We start from the raw sequence: 12,700 nt of genomic DNA, 5'->3' as shown, positions 1-12,700 counted from the left end.
CGTTTTTTTTTGTTGGCTGGCCATGCGGCATGAGCATGAAATATAGGTACCTACTACGGGGTAGGTACCGGCGAGGCGAAGGCGATCCACCGATCATGCCTTGTCTCTCAATGTCAACGAGCTGTCAAATCTAGTGTCACTGTAAATTTTTGTATTTTTTTCTTTTTAGCCATGATTTTAGTTTGTCTCTTCTCTTCCTCAGTTCCTCTCCTCTCAAATCTGGCTCGCTCGATACCTACTTTCTCTCGGATGTTTCGGCCGTCGGTGAACGGATTTTAAAATTTTATTTTCATTGTTCACTTGTATTGTTAAATTAGTGAGAAAGGTAATATATCTTTCACTTTTCACGGGATGCACATTTTTCGAACCGGTCATTCAAATTCAATAGCAATTATGAATTGAGGGACTGTACAGCTACTTCTTCTACCTAGGTATTCTTTATCTACGTCAGGATATACCTAATTACAGATCTTATTGTGGGCCTCCGAATTAAAACAACGTTTTATACTAGAAGGTTAGCTTTATTACACGGAAAACCGGTGAAATAGGTAACTTTGTGTCGAGTTTATATGTTAGTTTGTTAGATTCACAGTGAAGCCAAGTGACTGTTACTAAATTTACGCAATAATATATCAAGTACCTAATAAACAGTGTCGCTTTCTCAAAAAGTCGGCAACACTTTGGTGACCCTGGTGACACTTATCAGGTTGCTGGTGTCCATCCAAATAAATGGCGGATTTTATGTAGAAACTAGTTGCGCCCCGGGGCTTTACTCCCGTGGCAATTTCGGGATAAAAGTACATTATGTGTTATTCCAGGTTATATTCTACCCTTGTACCAAATTTCATAATAATCCATCCAGTAGATTTTGTGTGAAAAAGTAACAAACATATTAAGCTGAAAAAGTTTGTGATCTTAAATACCATATACCTTCTCAGACCTTTCACCAATAATTCACCATTTAATAAACTGCAAAGTTTGTTTGTGATGTTAGTACAGGCACGTCTCACCAGTTTAATAGTGGATTTTTGTCAATAATTATTCATGTAATAAATTCTATATTTTCTTTTTTCTTCTTTTTAGATACATTTCACTGGTCACCATGTTGCTGGTTATGCACAATTTGCCCGGCCATGTAAGTGATTTTATTACAACATTTTATATTATAGTTTTCTATTAGACACAGTTGCCACGATTTATTAGAATGGTGGCAATGAAAATCGTTGTCGTAAATTGTGAGTACATTTTGTATAATGGAAAACTATAATTGAATAAATCATTTTCTCGGGAGGCCAGATGTATTTATACATTCTGGAGAGGGGTGACGATGCAAAGGCAGACAAATTACCATAAAATGGAAATTTCTTAAGAGTTTGGCATAGTTGCACCAAGCACAGAAAACAGATTTTAAAAAAATTTATTCCTTACATGTATAAAACAAAGTCTTCTGCCCCATCTGTCTGTTTACCACAAAATTAGCACAGACATTATTTTCTTACACAGATTCATCAAAATGACAAGAGCTTGCCCTAAGAATTTAATTTTTATTATTTGCCAACAGATAAAGTATGGTGATGTGAAGATACTAATCCGCAACAAATGTTATATTGACGACATTATATTGGATAAATTGGTGAAAGATGGGCCTGTAACAAAGAAAGTGACCATTGGAGTGGCCAAGGAAGATGATGCATTGAGAATAATGCACAGATTGAACGGGACTTATGTGGAAGGACAACAGATTTTCATTGAAGAAGTTAAAAAAGGCAGTGTAAGTATATAGTTTGTAGTGTTTTCGATCTGTTAGTCACTATTGGAAGTCTATCAATAGAGTCGATAGAGATAGATAGTCTGTCTATTGTTTTGTGTTCGGTATAAGTGGATCTATCAATAGTTACGATAACTAGTAGTTGTTTCAAAGAATAAACATTCGATAGTATTGATTCAGTTGTAAGAATATTGATAGCTTTCTATCTGTCAATTGCATTGATACGATCGATTTTTTATTCTTAATATTATTGATAGTGCCATCACACCATCAGTGGTAATAAAATGATCGACTCCATTATTGATAGTTTAGATGATGTTCAAGTATAAATATCGACAATCGCAACACTGATTGTCAGAGATTACTATATTACTAATGGATAAGTAATCTTGACAGCTGAGAGGCAATTACAGCATTGTCAAAGAGGCTTGACATCACGCAGGTGGCCGATCTTTATCACAAATTTACTTTTTACGCGTACTTTGAACTTCGAGTCGTCACATCCACAAATACAATCTGAAACGAGAGCCTGCGCCGCCGATTTACGCGAATATATTGTGTAAATATACATAGACATGAAAGAAGTTATTAATATGAAATTTTATTTTTCAGTCTGATTCATCATACAATAGGAACAATTCAGGTACGGGTTACCCTAACAATCAATCGCAAAACCAAATGACACACTACCAAATGGACAGTTCTAATACCCAATGGAATACCCAAAACCAGTACCAACAGTACGGTCACAGCATGCCCGTCCAAACTGGTCTTAATACCGGATATCAAGCTCAATATGTTAATCAGCAAGCGATGAATCCCTCAATTATGCAAAATTATGGATATAATGCTATGGAAGTGTATGGTGCTGGTAACAATGGCATAGCTCCTCTAATGCAGGTGAGAATAGTTATAGAAAATTATTTAATATTAACAGAACCACTTTTCTCCACTCTGGCTGTCTACCGACACCTGGCTATACAGGATGTATCAGTATACCTATATAACATTTACTTAGATTACGAAAAACTCATATAAATTTTGTAAATATGTATAGATTGTATATGTTGTGGTAAGATATAGGTACCATACCTAAGGTCTACTTTACGCAACTTAAAACTTACTTAACTTCGCACGTAGTATCTATACTATGTGCGAAGTTTCAAGTTAATATAAACAACTTCTATAAAATAGTTAAAATAACTAAATAAATATATTAGGACAAATCACACAGATTGAGCTAGCCTCAAAGTAAGTTCTAGACATGTGTTATGGGATATTAACTCAACGATGCTATATTTTATAACATATACATATATAGATAAACATCCAAGACAACAAAACAAAGACAAAACATCCAGGCCAATCAGAAAAAGATCATTTTTCATCATGATCGGGGATCGAACCCAGGACCTCTCGGTTCAGAGGCAAGCACTTTACCACTGCGCCATCGAGGTCGTCAGTTGTATAAACCTTCTATTTTAGAAGTTGATATTAACTTGTATGAGACATAGCACTAGATCAGTTACTTAGGATCTGCGAAGGTCCAGGTAGATTTAATTCTCCTCGCCAACATAGGGTTTTAACCCGCATGCCTCGGGCCTCGGGTACTGTGTGAAATGATCTCTGAATGGGAGGAACGATCGCCCGTCTGGTGATTACGCTGGCACAAATATCGATAAAAAATTACCCCATATTAGATAAAGACTTTCCTTCCAAATTTACCAATGTGTACATTTGTAGAACACATTGGTAAATTTACAGTGTGGCGTCATCAGCCATTTTAATGCCCTATGTGGCTAATGGAAGGCCTTCCTTATGTATGGATAAGGGGTACAGATGTAGACCATGCAAACCCAAAGCTGATTGGAGGGTTTTAACAACTGCAAATGCAATGATTGCGTAATCCAAACCGCCTCAGAATATCTTCTGCAAAATGATTGTTTGTGTAAACAATTTTTATGGAGTTATTGTCAATTGTTGTGAGCAAATAAATTCGACGATTCTGATGAAGATTCGCCTACAGCGAACTTATAAGACTTAAGTGTTTGCGGGAATTTATATTTTATATTCTGTGTAGGATCTATTGCACAAATGTAGTCTATCTACTTTTGTCTTCATCCCACACACATATTGATAGCATCAGTGAGGATCTCCAATGTTACGGCAGTAACCATCAGGAAGACCTGGATTGAATTGCCAGCGCGGATAAATATTTACCTTCTCTCAAATGTTGTCTAAGCTGTCAATTTTTGCACTAATTTTGGGCGGTAAAATGCTGTCCAAGTACCATTTCTAAATCTTCTCAAAACATTCGCAGAGCAATTATATGGCATACGGGAATCAACAGCAGCAGTTAAACTCGTCGCAGGGTCAGTTTGGGTTGAGTGCATCAGACGCTCCATCGAGATCTCATGACCTTGGCTACAATGCCCGCAGTCAAAACAGAGGGTATGATTCGGATAACATCCAAAAAGGCTACGGCTCTCAATATTCCGGGAACGATAGAGGATTTGGCTCTCAAGATCATGAGGTAAACACCCATTCTCGGCAAGATTCAAGAGATTATGGCTCAAGAAACACCAGCTCAAGGTTTGACATGGACGCTCAGAGAGCACCGAGATATGGGAATCTGGATGATAAAAGGGGATTCGACTCTGAGGAGTCTTGGGGTAAAAGCAGGGGGTTCTCGCAAGAGAATGATACAGCTCGTGGCAGTGGCGACAGGAAACGTCGGCATAGTCCTGATCGTGGTGACAGGAATGATGGAGATAGATTCCAATCGCAAGATTTCGGGAATCATGGCAGAGGGTATGAGGGGCAGGAATCGCGCGGTAAAGGGTTTAGTGGAAATCGAGGCAGGGGTTTTGGTGGAAATCAAGGCAGAGGTTTCGAACGGGATTCGCGAAATACAGGGTTTGGAGACAGCCACAGGGATTTCGAAGATGAATCACGGGATAAACGGTTTAATCAGGGCAGAGGTACCCAACGTGATTCGCGAACAGGGTTCGAAAGCCAACAAAGGGGTTCCGAAAGAGGTCCACGCGAAAACTTTGGTAACCAGGGCAGTTGCGAAAGTGATTCGCGTAAGGGCTTTGGAAATAATCAAAGTCGAGGTTTCGAAAATGATTCGCGGGGCGGAGCTTTTGGTAACCAAGGGAAGTGTTTCGGCCGAGACAGAGGAACGTCTCGCGAAATAATTCCACCAAAGACAGCATCAAAATACCAGCCTCCTAACAAGCTTAACCAACCATACTCCTGGTTAGATTCTAATAGTCCACTTAAATGCACTGATAAACGTTTCGGCAACAAACCGAGCTTTTCCGATAAACCGATCGGAAATTTCGACCGCGAACCGGGCCCACCACTGTCTCAAAGTTCGCCTGTCAAACCTGTCATTCCAGAGAAACGCCCTAAATTTGACACCCCTAAACCTGACTTACAAAGCGTTGCGCATCACGACACGAAGACTGTGAACCAGTCGGTCAGCTGGCGGGGAATGGGCATATCTCTTATTGTCAAGAATATACTGGACCGTTTCATGCATGGAAAACATGCACATGGCAAAAAAATATACCCGCAAGGCGTACGCAATTTGAAGAAAGCATTGAACGCTCAATTTGATGAGATAGTCAAACGGAAGTATCCGAGGAACCCATACCCTCTTCTTCAAGATAAGGAAGTAGTGGCACTGTACAGGGCGAACCATCCAGTAACCGAAGACGCGAAGTTGTTTATGGAGTACTTTTCATCCCCTGATTTCACAGGTAAGTTTGTCGAACAAATTATTTTGGAGTATTTTTATGCTCTGGAGTTCTGTTGACATGGTAAAATGTATCTACATTGCTGATCTTAAAGCCTAAATTCGAATGTGTTTTTGGTCAATCAAATGGCTTATGTCGAAGCGTCACATTTATTCTATATAATAAATAATTAATATATAATAAATGAATGAAAAGATATATTTATCAAATAATTTTGTTATCTGCTAATAAACGATTCTTATAGTGAATCAAACAGCACAATACTCAATGACATATCATGCTATGAAATACCATACTGCATGAGGTGATTCCCGTGGTTACTACCAGTAGTACTATCGGGTATGCAATGGATTAAAGCATGGTTTAGATATTGAGAAAATTACAATTAGTGCTACTACTAATACAGTAATTCTTATCAAGTAAACTTGTCTGATAAGTTACTCGCGCGTGCGTGTTATTAATTTTTTTGTTTCCACTTGCAAATATCATCTGAATATACTCTTTACTAATGTGTATACAACTGCTGCCGACAGGAGGCTGTTGTTGTAAAATTCATGTCATATCAAAGGCACCTAATCGAATAAGGCGAATCTGACACAAGTGTTAACATACACGCAAAATTCTTGTGGTTTCTGCGAATGGCCTGTGCCACAGAAGGCGTTCTTATTGAGGTAAACCTACGTCCTTCATTGTCAAGAATTCGCATAATTGCAAGTCTAATATTGCAGATAGCGTCATGTCCTTGTGGTAACCGTAGTCCTACTGGTAGGATTACGAGATACTACTATACAGTAGCGTAGTGTAGATCGTTGTCGCCCAGGGCGGATTCATAAGAATCATACTTTGCCACCCTTTTGACGTCATAATTTCCCGCCCCTCAGACGTCATATTTTGCCACGGGTAACAACAACTCGTGTTATAGAGACTGACAATATCAGCAACGGTTATAACGTGGCCTGTGGCACATTGCATGACACTTGAAGGGGCAAGGGCGTCGCCAGCTGTTGCGCCAGAGTGGGGGGTGAGGGGATATGATATAAAACAGTTATATAGGCAGTTGATATAAATAATAAGGAGACTATGAATTGTAGTAAAGTTAGCACATGATTTTTTTCACCCATCAAAATTTCCAATGTAGCGTGTACGGAAAATCTGGAATGGAATTGGAGAATTCATTCGAGTGAACGAATGAATGATCAACACCAGCAAGCCAAGTCAATGGACTTTAAATAAAATAGTCTGTATTATGAGCACACACACAAATAATCATTAATAGTGTATGTAAAGACAAGGCACTAAGTGTGGGCGCATCACACTAGGTAACGACTCAGAGTTGTGCTGAGAAAAAATGCCCAGAACCGATTTTCGGTCGCCACCTAGTGTGAGTGGCGCCAGGGACAAAACATTAACGCGATATTAATACAAATAATCAGAAAAAAAAATAAAGGAACAAAGAAAGAATTGCTTATTTATAGATTTTTGACTTTGGTTGCTGTTTCATAACATTTCACTATATTTTTTATGAATCTCTAGTCTTGGGCGGGTGACTATCATTTCTAGTATTGGACATAGGCTACCTTTTATTCCGGAACAATAACTACTTCCGTGGTAAATTACTCGTTCTCCATAAATACGACAGGCGAACGTATACACGTGAATTTCAGTGAAACCATCCGCAAAGTTGTCACCGTTGCCAACACCCCAACCGTCCTCGACGAGGCTGCCGCAGATCTTCAACGTAGCCAAGCCGGGACCAGCTTCGAAGAAACCTACACTGTCAGGTAAAAATATTGTTTTTTCACAAAATCTTTTGTTTTCGTCTGGGACCGCTTTTCTACTTCGAATTTGAATTTGAATTCGCACGGTGTTTGGCATCCTTAGTTGTTGGACCATTATAGGATATTTTTGGGTCATGCTGTAATAAGACGAGATCAAGGCTTTTTTAAAATCAATCTGCAACTGGCAACAATAGGGGGTGAACGATTTTAAAAATAACGATTATATGTACATTCTTACAGTGCATGGGTTTGTTGCGGTGTTTGTTTACCATCAGACAACCCGCACACTCGTTTGCCCATTATGCTATAAAAAACTACAAAATTAGATTTTTTTTACAGATTTGTTACCACCATCTATGCGTCAAGCTCCGAACCAACCTCGCCAGCTGAGACAGAAGCCGGCGAAAAAACCGAAGCCAGTCGATTTGGGTATGACATTCTTTTAAGCTATCTGATGCGGTGGTTTATACTTGAGTCATATCATATGCCTCTAGGTGTCTAATGAATTAGCATGAAGATTTTTCTTTTATTACTTTGAAAATTAACTAACGAATATATATTTTTTTACAGTAAAGAAGGCTAAACGAGGTAAGACAATTATATTTATTTTGATACTAGCTGCGCTGCGGGGCATAGCTCCCGTGGGAATTTCGAGACAAAAAGTACCCTATGTCCTTCTCCGTACTTCAAGCTATGTGTATGCAAAATTTCAAGAAGATTGGTTGAGTGAAGTGAAGAGGCAACAAACTTACTTTCGCATTTATAATATTAGTTAGTATTATTTTTTCGAACTTGAACTTTTCAGAGATGAATTTAAGTTCTAGATTAATTTCAAGGTTTATATCAATATGTTATCAATAAACCTACGTACGATATAAATTAGCAGGGATACCTAATATAGTACGAATGACAACAGTACACATTGATTTAAAAATTAATAAAAATGTGATGGTGGCGCTCGTGAGCCGGAAGTGCTCCCTTAATAAGTTTTAATTTTCAGAACAAAAGATGTTACACAAGACGGAATTCCTAGACCAGAGTTTATATCAATGCAAAACGCCAGACATGGAGAAAGCTCTCAATCAAGTGTTGGATGAAATCACTAATGTGGTACGTATTATTCTAAAGTAGATTTTTTCCGCGGCTTCGCCCGCGTAAATTTCCTACGGTACCAGTTATTTTTCCGGGATGAAATGTACCGTATGTCCTGCTCCGTACTTCAAACTACATGTATGCAAAATTTCAATAAGATTGGTTGAGTAAATAGAGCGTGAAGAGGTAACAAACTTACTTTCGCATTTATAATATTAGTTAGGATTTCTAAATCAATGTTGCAGTACTATATAGCTGCACACAGCATAATATTTTTATCATATTTTTTGTATTTTTCAACGATATGAAAAGAAATGAAAGACACAATGTGAAATTTTAGATCATTTATTTCACGGGTATACGTCAAGTTTCAATCGTCAAGTAAATGCATGCATTGTAAATCTGTTTACGCGTTATATTTTTTAACAAAATTAACAGTCATTTTAATTTAATTTTTTTCATGCCATTCGTTTCGTAATGAAAATTAGACTTTTCTCAACATTGAAACAAAAATTATCAAGCGCAGTTTGATTTTCCTCCCATTTGTCATTCATCATTTCATTTCAGTCATTGCAATACCGAATTGAATGGTCACGTTGGTTATTATCAACGGTTGATTTATCAACTTGATAAACACCCAGTGTTGCCGGCCGACAGGAGACAGCGCCCCCGTTCAATTCTACACGTTGTAGACAGAATTATAGTTTGTGTATTTTTTCTTATATGGCGTTTTTATTATTTCAGTACACAAGCGCGGTTGAAGAATTTGCAACGAAAGATAAAGAAGAGAAGGACATTGGTGAAGCGATTATTGACAAAACTTCTGCAGAGTTCAGATCGGTAAGATTAAAATTTGTATTTCTCTCCTCTCTCTCTCTCTCTCTCTCTCGTCATCGTGTGCTCTGATGAATCGCTGTGACGTCCTGAAGCTCAGGGTCCGCGTAAAAAAATACTTTTTTGACTAAACTTAACCAAATCCTTACATATTATGAAACAAAGTCCTCTGCCGCATCTATCTGTCTGTCTGTTCGCGATAAACACTTATGTGTGTACAAAATTTCCCCTAACTCGCTTGAAGATATCTGCTTCAAACTTGACTTACAAGATTATACAGATATAGGAACAAAATCACACAGATTCAGGTAGCCCTAAAGTATCAATGATACTATATTCTATAACATATAAGGTCCAATCTAGGTCAATCTGAAAAAGATCATTTCCCATGCTGACCTGATCTGGGATCGAATCCGGGACCTCCAGTGTAGCAGTCCAGCCTGATGACCATTAGGCTACGGACGTCGTCAAAAAATTCCACCCGAGACCTATTTCTCGTCCCTATGGACATACATAGCTAAAGTTAAATAAAAACTTGTAATGTAAATAAGAAACCAAATCTCAAATATTCCACAGACGGTCCGTCTACACACTATAAAACGGATTCTCAACGAAACATCAACACTGATGGTTCGTATATTCATCAATGGAGGCCGAGCCCCGAAGACAGAGGTCGAAAGGGTGCTTACACCTTACGGGATCAAGAACCTCAAAGCTAGCAAGATGTCTAAGACTCCCATGTTGATGGGCTCCGTCGATTCTTACGAAGATTTCGACACGTTATGTTCGCATACCGGCATTGCGTGCAACGGACGAGATGGTAAGAAGATTATTTTAATTATTTATTTATTAATAACTTTATTAGATTCAATTTTTAAACAATAATATGTGTTCTTTTTCTATCCAACTCACCTCACTTCGACCGCGTGAGGAAATCGCGCATTCGCGGCGGTCTTCACGTCTGTTCGCGATAAACTCAGAAATTACTGCACGGATTTTCATGCGCTTTTCACCAATAGATAGTTTGATTCCTGAGGAAGCTTCAGGTGTATAATTTATTATGTTTTTTACCCGAGGGGTGTCGGGACGGGCCGCTGGTTTTAAATAAAAAACCTCTATTCACCCACTTCAACATCGCGCATTCGCAGCACTCTTCACATGTCCGTGACATAGCAAATAAACTGCAGCAGTGCCGCCTGCACTGGTGCAGCCACGTCTTGCGGAAATTGAAAGATTACATAGGGAATAAATGTCTGACCACGGCGGGAAAATGCTCATATGAGAGAGAGATAGAGAAAAATCACTTTCTTATAGCTCCGCATGTTACCGGTTGCGTCCGGGGCTGTGACCGGTTGCGTCCGGGGCTGTGACCGGTTGCGTCTGGGTCGCCGCGAAGCCCAGGGTCAGCGTAAAAATAACCTTAAAATTTGGCTGTGATTTTACAACCGGCCGACTGCCGATTGTTTGGCCATCAGCTTCTTAGAGCCTGTGTCCCTTAGTCTGTAGTAATACGACATCCACGGGAGCACATGGAGTTGTCCTATTTCAGGGCGGAACCACACTACGAGAGGGAGATGTATTCTTTATTACCTCATATCACCAAAACCTGAACGGATTTACATAATTGAGGTATCGTTTCATTCGTCTTAGCTGTGTCGTCCGGAGTGTTCTTAGAGAGGTGACTTTAAAAAACAAATATGGCGGCTGTGCAACGCCATTAGACTTGGTGGAAATCAATTATTTTTTTCCAATACTACAATATGGGTTTTAAATTAAAGGGCTCACTCAACGCAAAGATTAAAAAAAATTCAGGCGGGTTTTATGTTTTTTATTTTTTTTCGAATACTACAAATAGGCGTTTTAAATTAAAGGGCTCACTCAACGCAAGGATTCTTATGCAGATGTTAAGTTTTTCTTTTGTTTTTCTGTTCAGGTACAAGCTTCATAACCGCAAAGCCTCTACATCTGACGATACCAATGAAGTTCCGCCGACTGTTGCGGCAAAAGAAACTAGCCGACGAGGATGATGAGATAAACTTCGATGATGATGTCAATGATGACCCGGAACCCGATGACGACTGCGATGATGACGTCATCGAAGTCATCAAAGAAGCAGTTGTGATCGAACTGAGCGGTGATGAAAATACGTTAAACGTCCCTGATCAAGTGAAAAATGAGGGTGTTAAAAGTGAAAGTAATAAAGTGGTTGAAACAAAAGCTGAAGCGAAAGTGGATTTGTCCCTCAAAGATAATGATTTTAGTGCTGATGTCAGTGTTGATGATAAAATTAGTGCGGCTATTGCTAAGGAAATGGGTGATGCCATGGTGGAAATCGATGAGGAGGAGATAATGGAAGATGATCTGGAGGATTATTGATAGTTACACTATTTCCGAAAATTTCCAGAGATTCACCGCAAAATCCGCCTACCCCCCTGGATAAGGTTCTAGATACGCCCACAGGGCGATTAAACAAGATGAAATTTTTTGTTATAGTTTTATTTGGATAGCTCTATTTCGTTATGAATGACAGATATTTCAAAAACTAGCCGTGTAAGCGTGACCTAATTTTTTAAAAACGAATGAGTCGAAACGCTGTTTCGACGCAACGCAGCGCGAAGGAGCAGTGAGGCCGAACTCTTAGTCTGAAGTATCACAATAAACATAATTTCTATTTGAAGTGTAAAAATAAATATAGTTTTAGAAGTTTTAGATAGCTTTAGAATTGTCAAGCTATTTTGTAATGTTCATAGGTATGCGATCCTTCAGATTGGTGCAGTGTAAAAGTATTTTTTTTCAATTTTAAATGTGAAGAATCCTGGTAAAGTTGTATTTAAATATGTATACAATAACCCTGTTATTCATAAAAAAAGTTAAAACATACTTTAAGCTATGTTTTGTCTCTTTCTGTCAATGGTAAATAGCTATTATTAAGTGTGAAAGTGCCAAAACATAGATATTAAACTTTTTGTATGAATAGCGGGGAAAGTAAATTGTGTGGATATAAGGATGAGTGGTTTTGTTAAAAAACAAAATAAACAATGTACTAAAACTGAAATGACTTGTCATTATCTTACACCCTTTGGAGCCCTACGCTCCCTATCCTATCTATTCTTACATATTATTAAACAAAGTCTTCTGTCGCGTCTGTCTATTCGCGATAAACTCAAAAACTACTGCACGAATCTTCATGCGGTTTTTATCAATATATATAGTAATTCCTGAGGAAGATTTAGGTATATAATTTATCATGTTTTCGCGAGTACATAAATTAACATTGAGCTGGAAAATCAGTAAAGTTCCAAAAATAACATTTCAAAATTCCCCCATCATTTTGTTTTCCAGTGTTGCTAGCTTAGGGATTACAGCCTAGTTAAGGTAGAAATGTGGTGTAATAGAATTTTAAAAACTTATCTGAGCCTAGTGAATGTTTGAAAAAATATTTAAGATTAATATGAAAATTGCGA

The 12,700-nt window shown here is 38.4% G+C and overlaps 1 protein-coding gene across 4 annotated transcripts; it reads left to right on the top strand.

The window, feature by feature from the left end:
- The first annotated feature begins 142 nt into the window (after window positions 1-142).
- On the top strand, window positions 143-12,291 carry LOC128681112 (uncharacterized). 4 transcript variants are annotated; one of them, XM_053764729.2, is made up of 12 exons: window positions 143-325; window positions 1,084-1,135; window positions 1,562-1,771; window positions 2,381-2,668; window positions 4,089-5,535; window positions 7,197-7,313; window positions 7,650-7,739; window positions 7,881-7,898; window positions 8,311-8,420; window positions 9,147-9,242; window positions 9,813-10,056; window positions 11,170-12,291. In XM_053764729.2, the coding sequence occupies exons 2-12, from the start codon at window positions 1,103-1,105 to the stop codon at window positions 11,610-11,612; spliced, it is 3,096 nt and encodes a 1,031-aa protein (XP_053620704.1). In that variant the 5' UTR covers window positions 143-325; window positions 1,084-1,102; the 3' UTR covers window positions 11,613-12,291. The 4 variants fall into 4 exon arrangements, with proteins under 4 accessions (XP_053620704.1, XP_053620708.1, XP_053620707.1 ...); XM_053764733.1 differs by lacking the exon at window positions 143-325 and adding an exon at window positions 336-431; XM_053764732.1 differs by lacking the exon at window positions 143-325 and adding an exon at window positions 360-514.
- The last annotated feature ends 409 nt before the right edge of the window (window positions 12,292-12,700 follow it).

The sequence above is a fragment of the Plodia interpunctella genome, chromosome 26 (genome assembly GCF_027563975.2).
Source record: "Plodia interpunctella isolate USDA-ARS_2022_Savannah chromosome 26, ilPloInte3.2, whole genome shotgun sequence".
NCBI lineage: Eukaryota > Metazoa > Arthropoda > Insecta > Lepidoptera > Pyralidae > Plodia > Plodia interpunctella.
This window is presented reverse-complemented; position numbering and strand designations above follow the sequence as displayed.